The sequence below is a fragment of the Acomys russatus genome, chromosome 2 (assembly GCF_903995435.1).
Source record: "Acomys russatus chromosome 2, mAcoRus1.1, whole genome shotgun sequence".
NCBI lineage: Eukaryota > Metazoa > Chordata > Mammalia > Rodentia > Muridae > Acomys > Acomys russatus.
The window spans coordinates 76,518,836-76,533,506 of NC_067138.1; the positions used below are offsets into that span (position 1 = coordinate 76,518,836).

At 39.0% G+C, this 14,671-nt stretch overlaps 1 protein-coding gene across 1 annotated transcript in view; it reads right to left on the bottom strand.

The window, feature by feature from the left end:
* The window catches only part of Brinp1 (BMP/retinoic acid inducible neural specific 1), a 196,361-nt gene that overhangs the window by 70,296 nt on the left and 111,394 nt on the right, over nt 1–14,671 (bottom strand). Inside the window, exon 3 of the mRNA XM_051163228.1 lies at nt 9,784–9,974. Coding sequence (XP_051019185.1) covers nt 9,784–9,974 — 191 coding nt within the window. The remainder of the gene's footprint in view (nt 1–9,783; nt 9,975–14,671) is intronic.

Genomic DNA, 14,671 nt, shown 5'->3' on the forward strand with positions numbered 1-14,671 from the left:
CAATATGTAGTCATGGCTGCCACACTCCTGCTTCCATTATCTGCTGACAGAATGACCACATTTCTTAATTTATCTTCTTTTTTAAAAATTAATTTATTCAGATTACAACTCGATTGTTATCCCATCACTTGTATCCTCCCATTTCTCCCTCCCTCCCACCTCCATCCTATTCCCCTCCCCTGGGTCCATGCCCTAGAGGGATCTGCTCCACACTTTATGGTCACAGGCTATCAAGTCTCATTTTGGTAGCCTGCCTATTCTTTCTTTGAGTGCCATCAGGGCTCCCCACAAAGGGGAGGTCATTAAATAAGGGGAACCAGAGTTCATGCCAGAGTTAGTCCCTGCTCTCCACATAACTGTGGAGAATGTCCTGCCCATTGCCTAATGTACCCTGAAAATGTTCCACCACTCAACAGGGATATATGGTCAACCATGTTCGTAGAAGCCTTATTCATAATAGCCAGAACCTGGAAACAGCCTAAATGTCCCTCAGTTGAAGAATGGATAAAGAAATTGTGGTACATTTACACTATGGAATACTACTCAGCTATAAAAAAACAAGGAAATCCAGAAATTTGTGGAGAACTGGATGGAATTTATCTCCTCTCACTTTAGTCATTAGCAATATCAGCAGTACTCAAGAAAACAGCAACAAAGAACAACAACAGAAACCTCATCTGTCCTCTTGGGATTATCAAGAATAACAAATTCGTAAATATGTGAAAGGTATTGAGAAGTCTCTCTAGTTCATTTTACCACTTGAGTATCAAATAGCATTAGACTGTGACTTTAGTTCAATGGTAGACCCTGCTCTAAGAATGTACAAAGCAAACACTAAATTCAGTCCCAGCTACCACAAAGAGAAATAAAAAAGATGAGACAAGGAAGATGAGAGGGACACAGGGTATGAAGAAGGAAGGCAGGATGGGAGATTGGGAAAAGAAAAAAGAAAAAAAGAAAGCAGAATAAAAGAGAGGTATAAGTCAGATGTGGCTGGGCACACCTTTAATTCCAGGACTCAGAAGGCAGAGGTAAGTTGACCGTGGTGAGTTTGAAGGCAGACTGTACTGTATAGTGATCTCCAGGCTAGCCAGGGCCACATAGCAAGACCTTGTCTTAAAACAAAGAAGCCAAGAAACAAACTAGAAAAAATGCAAACCAAACAAAGATAAAAGTGAAAGAGAAGTTGGGCAGGACACAGGAAAGACTGGGGTAGAAATAGGCATACATAGGATAATATTTCACTCATGTATAGGTATATCAAAATTGCAGAATTTAAAAAACAAAATAAAATTATCAAAAGTGAGTTAGTTCATTAGTAGTAGTCAGTATAGGCTGAGACCCTAGAACTAGCCTGCCTTGACTGGAACTAGGAATCACGCTCATGATTCAGATCAAGAAGGGGATGCAGGGTATACAGATGAGACCTGATAGGACCCCACATCTCAGAGGTCTGGGAGAGTAGAGTACGGCAGAAGAGGGAGGGAGAGTGGGAACAGGAAGAAAGAGCTAGGGGATAACAATTGGGATGTAATGTGAATAAATTATAATACACACACACACAGGCAAACACACACACACACAATATTGACATGGAAAAAAATAGTGACACAAGCTGTACTTGCTTCCTGGGGTTGTCATGAGATGACATCTATTATAGAAAATAATTGGATCCTGCAGGGCCTATAGTAAGCATTGTATTAGTTTTAATGACAATGATTTGATAATTGCAGGCTACTCATTTAATAGTATTTACCACTACATATAATGAATAAAATAAAAAACTTAGAGAACAAAACTTCACAGTACATTCTGAGACATAAAATCTGATATCTAGAACAATTGGAATGTTTTTTAGAATACTGATGAATTTCTGAATTGAACAAAGAAAAGCCATTTACTTTCAGGAAGACTTTGCCCTATCCTTCTCCTAAATATTTGACTTCTGAAATCTTACCCAGATTTCTAGGCCAGTTCTAATGCCAGTTCTTCTTGCCAGCCCTGTACCTCCCTTGCATACTCAAGTACATCCCATAGACTTGCTTAGAGATCACCTCTAATGGAACCCCACCAACACAAGAGAAGGAATCCTTTGCCTTCAGTTCCCGCTGGATTGTACATAGAACTCAGTTCCCGTCCCTGTTTGAGGAGTTTGGCAGTTGTCAAAATGACAAATAAGCAGAACACTGAGCTATACTCTGGAAAAGATTTAGTATAAAAACTTATGACTTCTGCGCTTCTAGTTACTAGTTGTCTTATTGCCACCATGTTGACATGATACTATTGTATATAAGTTACATTAAGTAAAATGTATATTAAATTTAATTCCTCCTTTAAAAATATTATTATTTTTAATTTATTCACTTTTCATTTAGATTTAGGCCCCCTCCTGGTCCCACCCTCCCCTTCTCATGCCCCCTCCCCTAGTTCTCAGAAAGGGGTGCACCCCTCCCTTATCATCTGACCCCAGCTTATCTAGACTCAGAATTCTGTCTTTTTTATTTCTTTTCTAAAAAGTAGTCTTGAAAAATGTGCTGGGTTCAGTGTAGCTCTTGATTAGGATAGAGCTGGGCTGTAGACCAGTGATAAGTATGTGATTAGCATCAAAACTTGAATTTAATCCGGAGCTACTAACTCCCTAAAAGATGTTTTTAGTTATAAAAAAGGAAGGATGAAAGAAAAAAAAATAATAAGGGAGAAGAGATTTCAAGAAATGGGAGAGAGAGAGAGAGAGAGAGAGAGAGAGAGAGAGAGAGAGAGAGAGAGAGAGAGAGAGAGAGAGAGAGAGATAAAAAAGTGAAAATAACAGGTGAATTAGTTGGTGAGTAGTAGTTAGAAAACACAGACCTGGGAGTTATGCTAGTCATACCTGAACTAGTTAATACCTCTAGAGAATTTAAAATGGTTTATAGGGCTGACACTTGAGATTACATTCTGTTTCTATTATCCAGAGATGGTTGCAGGAAACAGCATCCTAAGGTCACTTCCACATTTCAGATGAATCAACAAGGCAGAGGGACATGCAAATAGGAGTGCAGTAGGCATGCAGACCAGCATGCACCACCTATGTAGATGACATGGACCACAAACCCTGAGACCCTGGCCTCTCGAGTTGTGCATATACTCATCAAGTAAAGCATGCCCCACCTTATCTCAGGATTGACATCACTGTTCTACAAAATGAACCCTCTTTACCTCACTGCCAACAACTATGCTCTGCACAATGTAACTGTCTTTTTCTCACCATTAACTGTTCTGCCCTGTAATTGAATCTATTTTACTTCACTCTACTTTTCTGGTGTGTATATTTACCTATTCCTCCTTTTTTTTCTTTTTTTTCTTTTTTTTCTTTTTGTTTTTGTTTTTGTTTTTTTTTTTTTTTTTTTGGTAATATTATCTCTTGGAATCTGTCTTGCTATATACCACTCCATACTACATCTGGGTTGATAAAACTTTCCATGTATGCCCACAACTCCCTTTATTTCCATAACACAGTACTTATCCCATTCTTTATGGATTTTTGAGCTAATATTCGGTCCCCTCTACTACAGCAGAAATACTGTGAGGTTGGGGCTTTTCTAAAAGTTTCTTGTCATTCCTACTTAGCACAATGTGAGCATGGATTGTGTACTTAGCAAATAACGATAAGACTATACATGAATAAATGAATATAGAAGCACCCCAACTCTACAGTAATTATTGACTGACCTAGTACCTGTGCAAATCGATTGAAATCTCCCAGATGAAGGTGATCCAAGTGCATCATGAGGTTCTATATTCCTAAACATGACAGAATTCGTAGCAAGATGCTTATGTGCATCTTCTCATCAACACCCCTTCCCCTTTGGATAGTAGGAAACGCATCTATTCTTTTTGAGCCTACAGAATTCTAGCTTAGTGATGACTTTACATCCAATTGCACTTTGAGATTCAGGGACAGTAGGTGGAAGGGAAAGTAAATGTGAATCACTCCATTCATCTTTCTGACGTTCTGAATGCTTCTCCTAGGGTCCAGCAAAGAGCAGATGTTCAGTTATCTTTTGACAGGTAAATGGATCGGCAGAGGATGGATGTGTGGACAGATGATTGGATAAATGGATGCATCGATAGATTGGTAGAGAAGTGAATAGTAAGTGAATACTAGGAGTTAAGGCCCCGAGTTAGTGGAAATAAATATTCCCCATGTCAGCTCTGGCTATCTTAGGGGCCTATAGAACAGAAGGTGAAACAAGCCGGTTCCCTGTGGACTGAGAACTGGCAGAAGCAAGCCTTAGATCAAGAGGGGTTAATGGACTTCTTGCTGCATTATTAAGATTTAATTTTGTGTATATTAAGAGAATGTGCTGTTTGGAGCAGCAATCCCACTTGGGCATTTCAGCAAATTGCCTCTTCACCCGACACAGGCCTTTGCTCAGTCTTCTATTTCTCCAGCATCTTTGCCTAACTCTCTGAAGCACTTTTCCTCAGAGGAAACTAAGGAAGACTCAAGAGCACCAAGGATGGAGAGAGCTGGAAGCTGGTCCTTTCACTGCTCTAGGGGAACGGCCAAAGGTGCCTGGCCTTAGGGCTTTTGTAACATTGCTCATCCTTTCTTTGAAAGCCTTATGATTTTAATATTATCCTTCCTCTCAGCAAAAAGAATGTTTTCAGATATGCAATGCAGAGAATACCAAGTACACGCACAAGAACACATTAATGGACAAGGACCATGAACCCACATAAGCATACATAAAAAGTTTGAATGAAGTACATATATTTCCATATATTTAAAAGCTCACATATAAGCATATGTATATGTATATATATTCACTCATAGACAAGTTTTGGGAGAAATCTGTGTGTGCCTCTTAAAGAGGTAGGTACACTTGAATTTTTGATCTTAGCCATTCTGATGGGTGTAAGATGGAATCTCAGAGTTGTTTTGATTTGCATTACCCTGATGACTAAGGAGGTTGAGCATTTCTTTAAGTGTTTCTCAGCCATTTGATATTCCTCTGTTGAGAATTCTCTGTTTAGCTCCAAGCCCCATTTCTCAATTGGGTTATTAAGTTTAGTGGTGTTTAATTTCTTGAGTTCTTTATATTTTTGGATATCAGACCTTTGTCAGATGTAGGGTTGGTGAAGATCTTTTCCCAGTCTGTAAGTTGTCGCTTTGATCTCTTGACAGTATCTCCTGCCTTACAGAAGCTTCTCAGCCTCATGAGGTCCCATTTATTAATTGTTGACCTTAAGGGCTGGGCTGTTGGTGTTCTGTTCAGGAAGTTGTCTCCTGTGCCAATGTGTTCTAGACTCTTCCCCACTTTTTCTTCTAACTGACTTAGTGTCTCTGATTTTATGTTGAGGTCTTTGATCCACTTGGATTTGAGTTTTGTGCAAGGTGACAAATATAGGTCCAGTTGCATTTTTTTACACATAGACCTCCAGTTAGACCAGCACCATTTGTTGAAGATGCTACCTTTTTTCCATTGAATGGATTTGGCTTCTTTGTCAAAAATCAAGTGACCTTATGTGTGTGGATTCAATTCAAGCGACACCACATACTGGCGAGAATGTGGAGAGAGAGGAGCACTCCTTCATTGCTGGTGGGAATGCAAACTAGTATAGCCCCTTTGGAAATCTATCTGGTGCTATCTCAGAAAAATGGGAATAGGGCTTCCTCAAGGCCCAGCTATTCCACTCCTTGGAATATACCCAGAAGATGCTCCAGCACACAACAAGAATATTTGCTCAATTATGTTCATAGCAGCCTTATTCATAATCGCCAGAACATGGAAACAGCCTAAGTGTCCCTCAGTAGAAGAATGGATAAAGAAACTGTGGTACATATACACTATAGAATACTACTCAGCTATTAAAAACAAGGAATTCTCAAAATTTGTGGACAAATGGATTGAGCTAGAAATGATATAATGAGTGAGTTAACCCAGAAGCAGAAAGACTCAAATGGTATATACTCACTTATATCTGCATACTAGCCGAAGGGGCATGTCCCACGAAAGCCTTCACTTACCAGAAAACTGGGACAGAAGGGAGGGCATCCTATTGGGACTCTAGATGAGAGAAGCATGGGAGAATGGCAAAATAGAAGGATCCAGAGGGTCCTATAAACCTACAAGTAGAATATGATGATAGGCGGATTTGGGCCCAGGGGTCCCACTCAAACTAAGGCACCAGCCAAGGACAATACAGGCAGTAAACTTTAAACCCCTACCCAGATCTAGCCAATGGACAGAATATTCTCCACAGCTGAGTGGAGAGTGCGGTATGACTTTCACATGAACTCTGGTGCCTCATATTTGACCATGTCCCCTGGAGGGGGAGACCTGGTGGCACTGAGAGGAAGGATAGCAGGTTACCAAGAAAAGACTTGATACCCTATGAGCATATACAGGTGGAGGAAATCCCCCTCAGGAACAGTCATAGGGGAGGGGAATAAGGGGAAAATGGCAGGGAGGGAGGAATGGGAGGATACAAAGGATGGGATAACCATTGAGATGTGAGAAGAATAAATTAATAAAAAAATTTAAAAAAGAGGTATGTACATACTCCAAATATGAATACAAGTGTAATCAGGATATCTAGTCTACAAAATGCTTTCTTTAGCCCAAAACATGAGTTATAGGGGGACTAAGGAAAATTACTACATGTAATTTTAGACAGATTTTGACTTTAAACTACTTTCCAACAGAGCATTCACATCAAGTGTTTTTGTGAATTTAATGGTTTTCATAAAAATTTAAAGAGCTGTGGAAATGGCTAAGTTGTTGGTCCCTTCCCCAGCTCCTGTGTGTGCTTCCTACTCCCTGTCCTTCCTATTTCATTTCCCTAAAGAACTGAGCAAATGCACTTTTTGTCCTGTACATGACAGTTCAAGGCTCATCTTTTGTTATTTAATTATGCCCTTAGGAACTTACTTGACACCTCAAAAGGATTATCAATGCATTTCTTCTCTGTAAATACAGTGTTCCTACAGAGAAAAAAAATTCTATAATAAATAAGATTTTCTACACTTCTTTTTGTAGAGATTGGGAAACTGATATCCTGACAGGAAAGTAAGTTTCTGAATACCTCCCACTCTTCTAGTGAGTGACAAGATATGGCTTCAGTCATGGATTCCCTGAGTCCTTTAGCTCCATTAAGTAATAACAGTGATGACAGTGACAACAATAACAATAATTTGTCAAGTGAAAGTGTGCTCAGCATTTTCTTCCCCTTTACCATGTGCCAGTGTTTGCTAAGGACTTTTAATACAACATTTAAAAAATTCCTCACAATATATATTAGGCTAGAACTGTTAATATGAGTAGAAACAAACAAAGAAACCAAGGCACAGAGAACTGAATATTTGCAGAAATGACACTAAGATGATGAAAAGTATGTGGCAGAATTAGAAAGCAGGTGATGCCATATTATATCCTATCCTTTTCCTAATCTCTTCCCTCCCAGTGCACTAGGAGGCCATTAGGAAATAATTTTCTATACATCAAAGTATGACTTTCACACATACTCTGGTGCCTCATATTTGACCATGTCCCCTGGATGGGGAGACCTGGTGGCACTCAGAGGAAGGACAGCAGGTTACCAAGAAGATACTGGATACCCTATGAGCATATAAAGGAGGAGGAAGTCCCCCTCAGTCACAGTCATAGGGGAGGGGAGTAAGGGGAAAATGGGAGGGAGGGAGGAATGGGAGGCTACAAGGGATGGGATAACTATTGAGATGTAATAAGAATAATTTAATAAAATAAAATAAAAAGAATGAATGAATGAGTCAAATGATGATACTTGAATGGCATCACAGAGTTTCTAACACACAGTATTTCATCAGTGATAAATTGCTTTCTCTTAGTTGCCTGTCCCTCCACAATGAGGCCTGAGTGAACATTCAGGGACTGCTGTCCAACACCAGATTTCAATTCAATGCTTTGCATATTTTAAGGCATTGTGTTGTAAAAACAGGAGCAGAACAAGGCTCTGTGAATAATTTACTGCCTTGTCTTGAAGAAATTAAAAATATATTTCACAGAGAGAGAAAAGTCTTTTGTTGGAATTTCCAGGGGCTCAGACCAAAGAACAGCTTTTAATGGAAGAACTGAATAGAGCAACAACTATTTTTTAAAGAGAAAATGGAGTTTAGATTCATGCAAATGAAAGGGTATAGGTGGATACCATGCTGTGAAGAAATCACCTCATTTTTGCTTTACAGTCAACTATAATTTATACCCCTATTTAATTTACTATCTGCTTAACAAGATACATAAATAAATTGTCATCAATAGCTTCTTGGGGGTGGATAGGTAATTTGATTAGTCACCAAATTGAATAGAGAAAATTGATACACAGTTTTAAAAATAATGAAGGTTTTGTGACCATAAATCCTTAAATTTTTAACTTAGCTGGATCATTGATTAGCTGTCATTCCAGACTCTCTTAATTGTAAAATAGAAATAAGTATTATGCTTTATCTTATAGTTTTGAGAAGTATAGACCATATAAAATGACTACATTGCAGCAATCCTCATTAATTAGTGGCTAAAATGATCCTGTGAATGAATTTATCAAAATGCATATAAAGTATCCGAGGACATGGCTCAGTAAATAAACTGCTTGCTGTGCTAGCAGGACTTGAGCTTGGATTCTCAGAACCTATGAAAATAGGTGAACATGACAACATATGCCTATAATCCTGAGGAGTGCTGTAGAGGTCAAGGCAGAAGAGTTCCTGTGAATTTGTTAGCCAACCAGTTTATCCAAATCAGTAAGCGTCAGGTTTACCAAGAGAAATTTTAGTCTCCAAACATACATATGCACTCTCATGTATGTGCCCCTGCACATATGAATGTGTACATGTTCATAAGTAGTGTATAGTCAGCCTGAAAAGCATTGTCACTTGCCTTCCTCAGACCACTCCCTGTTGAATTAAAGTAACACTGCTTCACTAAGGTTAGTGTGATTGTTTCAAAGACACTTCAGTCTGTCCCACAGCAGATTTACTTATTTTTCCTGGCATGGTCCGTAACTAACTGCATCTCATTAAGCTTATACAGGCAATGAAGCACAAAATTTTTCAGAGAGTACAGTGGACTGTTCATGAAGAAAATAGGAAAAAAAAAAAAAAAAAAAAAAAAAAAAAGAACACCTTGGTGGTTAAGGGATATAAAACAATTCATTCAGGCAGGACACATAACCTAAATGCCCCAGTTTGCTTGATTTCCCAACATTCTCATTGTCTTTTCATTGGTTTCATTCTACTCCCTTTACTCATTCTCTCAGAGATGAATTGCCCTAGAAGGGAATATGGGTAAGACTGAGTAGAGCAAAGTAATTGGCCTACTTTCCTGTTAACCTATTCCAAGCCCATATATATATAAGATGCATATGATTGTCCAGTTATATCCTGCTGACCTCAAATACCATCCCTTAATGTTTATTTAAACAAAAGAAATTCCATAAAATCACTGGACATTATATTTTTCTGAGATGAGATGTCATTCCAGAAGAATGTTGACCATAATCTCATAAAACATTCATAAGAAACATTTTATTAGAAGGCTAACTTATATTTCCACAGGAGCTAATACTCCAAAATTAGAGATTATGTAAATGTGTGGATCATGTCTTCTGACAGGATCACAGCGGCTAAGAAACTTGGCTTCTATGGAAATATATGCTTCTGAGAGCTATATCATTGGGCAGAGACTAATGTGTGTCCCAGAGCATCCCATTCTCCTGCCATCCAATGCAAAAAATGATGGAAGCATGGCCCTGTAGCTGCTGACCTACCTCCCAGTGTAGCAGAGATGAGCAAGTGGGTGCCGTACTTTTTGATGATGGTGTCAATGAACTGTTGAGTGGTGGGTCTCCTGCCAAGCAGACGGATGCTCCTTTGAAACTCCGGCATGAGAGGCAATGGATGACGGGCCAGATCTCTCCTTTCTATGGCTGTGTTCCTCACCTTCCAACGGGCAAACTCCCTGGGAAGGAGAGATGAACAATATTCCTCAGCTTCCATTTGTAGCCACAAGCCAATGATCATCCATTCATCTCACATATAGGCACTTCTCCTTGATGAGAGAGTGACTACAGTTGCTTTGAATTTTATCACACACACACACACACACACACACACACACACACACACACACACACACACATATATATATATATATATATATATATATATATATATATATATATATAAAATATCTCACAGTGTAGCCAAGCTTGGCTGTAATTAACCTTATAGCCATGGTTGGTATTGAGCTCATGGCTCAGCCTCACATGTACTGAGATGACAACTGTGCCCTCAGGTCCACAACAGCTTTTATTTGTTCTGTGACACTATTGTATAGAATTTTCTACCACCCATAGTTTATAAGTATTAATTTAGAAGGACTGTCATCATAAGAATATATAATCAGAACCACACCCTGGAGTTTCTTGCTAAACATCGTGAATACAAAAGTCAGGGGTCACTTTTACTAGGTTGTAAATGAATGAATAACTATGAGTAACAGGTGATAACACAAAACCACAAAGGTAATAGTCTCATTTTTTCTAATTATCCCACCAGCCCTGTCAGAGTAGATTACTATTCATTTCTGATTCCTTTTGTAGGAGATAGATCTACACTTCCCTCTCCCTGCTTGCCAGTCACTCTCACTAGTTTGTGAATGCACTACACAGAAACTTCTCATTTAGTACCTAACTCACATTATAATAAGCTCAGTGATGTTTTACATGGAATGATTTAATATAAACCTGGAAAAGGAACGAAGGAGCAAATGGATGGAAATATGAAAAGGAAGGAGGAAGAGAGACAGGGAGATAGGCAGGGAGAGAGGCAGGGAGAGAGACATGGAGAGAGGCAGGGAGAGAGGCAGGGAGAGAGACAGGGAGAGAGGCAGGGAGAGAGACAGGGAGAGAGGCAGGGAGAGAGACAGGGAGAGAGACAGGGAGAGAGGCAGGAAGAGAAACAAACAATGGACAGGACCTGGGCACAAAGCTGCCTGAGACTCAAGACATTTCATCAAGTAAATTTTGGATTCATAACTCACATTAATACTATGATTTAATGGGAATTCATAGAATTCACACTACTTTGATGTAACAAAGTAAGTCTCTGGAAAACATATAGAGGAAACATGAAAACACTCTTCACTTAATGTACAGGTGCTAGGAGCAGAGAAGAACTGAAGTCAAGGCTGCAAGGATTGTTAAACCTATAATAAATTCTGTGATACAACATTTTACAAAGGTTGTACATCAGTTATTATATGTAAAATTCAATGAAAGTATTTATTTCCTACAGCTGGTATGAGGATTCTATAAAAGATGATGTGAAAATGACATCGGAAATCACAGTACATTAATGTAATGTGAAACACTGCTTTATAACTTTAAACTTCCCACAACATATATACATGTAAATTATTAAAGGTGAATTGGGAATGAACTTGAGAGACACAAACTACCACAAGAAACAGAGGCTTAATAGGACTTTGTTCAGGTTGGTTTTGCTCTAATAAAACTCTATTCCTACCAATAATCCCTTCAGATAAATACAACAGGCAAGGGAGGCGTAAAGGTCAGCCCAGAAAAATGATGAGAACCAAAAATTTTTTTGAGAACCAAAATTTAATGAAAACTCTCTCTCTCTCTCTCTCTCTCTCTCTCTCTCTCTCTCTCTCTCTCTCTCTCTCTCTCTCTCTCTCTCTCTCCTCTCTCTCTCTCTCTCTCTCTCTCTCTCTCTCTCTCTCTCTCCTCCCTCTCTCTCTCTCCCTCTCTCCTTTTTTCTTCTCTTAGCGGATAGGTGAGATAGATGAAGACAAGGCCACAGGGTAAGGGAATGGAGAAAATCATTAGAATCATGCTGGAATAGGCTCCAGTAAGTCAGTGATTCTATGTGTCCTTGGTTCACAGAAATCTCAAAAAAATTTTGACATCAGAATACAGCTGTGAACCTTAGCAGCTATGATCTCCATCTGCATAAGGAGTAACTATCCATGATCCTGAAAACAGTTCAAATATTAAGACAACAAGAAACATTATAAAAGGTATGCAACTAAGTTAAATACAATCAATAAAAATATAAAAGACATCTATGATCATACCACAGTGCCCGTCCTGAGGAATCTAGTGCATCATGGAAGGCATAGCATTTTCAGATTGCTGGAAATCAAGTTGCATGGGATGTATAAGGAATAATAAGAGTATTCCATGTCTTTGAAGAACACTTCTAAGAAGGTATGTGAGTACTTTAGTTTTGAAGTATGTATGTGGTGTTGATCATGGTTCAAAATATCATCACTATGGACAAGAGGATTGCAACAGAGTCAGTGATTATAACAGTTAGGAATTTAGTATAGGAATGCCAGAGGAGAAGGTTAGGAGAATGGGGATTTGTGGCATGAAGAAACAAGATGAGGGGGATTACCTCCCCCTGTATATGCTCATAGGGTATCAAGTCTCTTCTTGGCTACTTGCTGTCCTTCCTCTGAGTGCCACCAGGTCTCCCCCTCCAGGGGACATGGTCAAATGTAAGGCACCAGAGTACGTGAGAAAGTCATATCACACTCTCCACTCAACTGTGGAGAATGTTCTGACCGTTGGCTAGATCTGGGTAGGGGCTTAAAGTTTACCTCCTGTATTGTCCTTGGCTGGTGCCTTAGTTTGAGCGGGACCCCTGGGCCCAAATCTGCCTATTATAATGTTCTACTTGTAGGTTTCTAGGACCCTCTGGATCCTTCTACTTTGCTATTCCATGACAAAAACAAGACATTGAGTCTTAATGTTGGTCATGGAGTGAACTGGGAGACTGATCTTTACCGGTTTGGCTAGAGGATGACTAAAATATCATGAGATACTCATGCAGTTTACTAACCAAAAGTGAGATAATAGTGTTGGTTTATGTCACTGAATTACCAAAAGCTCTACTACTCAACCATTGATGGTTAATAAGATGAGGTAAGCCACCAAATATGTCTGCCAAAAGTATCTTTCTTCAGTAGCTTATGCTTTAAACTAATATATATATATATATATATATATATATATATATATATATATATATATATATATATATACATACATACATATATACAATAAATATATTACATACAAACATGTATTTCAGAATCCAGCCATATGTTGTTCCATGTGTGCATATTTCTGTAGAACTTACTTCTGTGGGCGGCATTTCCTATATGCCTCAAAATTAAAATATATGTATACACCGATGTTAAGTTATCTTGCTGAGGGTAACTTAGATAGTTTGTTATAGCAAGTTGGTAATATAAATACATTGACTCCTTAATCTCAGTTTTAATGTAAATATGGAGAGAATATAAAGAGAATGAACCAACATAAACACAAAGGAGTAACACCACCCTCATAGAACAACAAAGCCATGAATAATTTATTTGTTGAGACTAGGTATACATCACTAGGTATACATCCAGGGCCCATCATAGGTGTTGCTTTTGTACAAATCAGGAAAGAAGCTAACATCCAGTTCCCAGTTAATCTCTCATGAAGTAAATATAAAGCTTGTAAGAAGCAAATCCACATAGAAACCAACCCATATTTCAGGCTCATGTATGATGCTTTGATATGGGACTGGAGGGATGGTTCTGCTGTCAAGAGAACTTACTGCCCTTGCAGGGACCAGAGTTTGATTCCTTTTACCTATTGGCAGCTTACAATGGCCTGTAACCACAACTTTTGGGGAACCTGATGCCTCTGGCCTCCATGGTTATCAGCCCTCATGTATACACTCATACACACACACACACACACACACACACACACACACACACACACACAATTAGAATTAATAAAGGATTAGTCTAGAAAGGAATGAAGGAGCAAAAGGAGTCAGCAACTAGTTTCATGCCGGCTCAGCATCATGGACAGCACTCCTGGTCCTCAAGTGGCTGGTTGCTGAGGAAAGTTTACAAACTATGCTCTGCCGTTCTAGTCATAGTTTTAATAAAAGGTTCCAAAGGAAAATGTCCCTGGCATAATCTATTGATAGGGGCAGTAGGAATGAAGGACGGCCAAGAGTTGCGCAAACTGACATTTGAAAACAATAAGATTTGGCCAGAAAATGATGGAGGAGGGAATTTTAGATAGCATAAGTTGCTTTTACGAAAATGGAAGACATTGAGAAGAAATATACAGAAATAAAAATGAATATGTGTGCATATAAATGTAAAGAAGCAAAGGCAGGTAGATATCAACAATATTATCACAAAAATTCTGTGGAATTGCTATTTTAATGTCTATCTCTGGGTCCTTCATGAGGCTTGAGCCATCCCAAAGCAGGCCGGGGAAACATTTGCTCCCCAGTTAGTCCGTGCAGTTACTATCAGAACTCCCCCTCTCTCCTCTCTATGTCTGTCTCTTCTCTCTCTGCACCTCTGTCTGTCTGTCTGTCTGTCTGTCTGTCTGTCTGTCTGTCTGTCTGTCTGTCTGTCTCTCTCTCTCTCTCTCTCTCTCTCTCTCTCTCTCTCTCTCTCTGTGTATCAAATTGTTAAACAGTTTTTAATGGTTGTAAATTTTAGCCTACAAGATATGTTCTATATTTATGTGTTGCGTGTGTGTGTGTGTTGTGAGTATCGAGGCTAGAAGGTACTGTCAGCTGTGTTTTTCAGTCACTGTTTACTTTAGT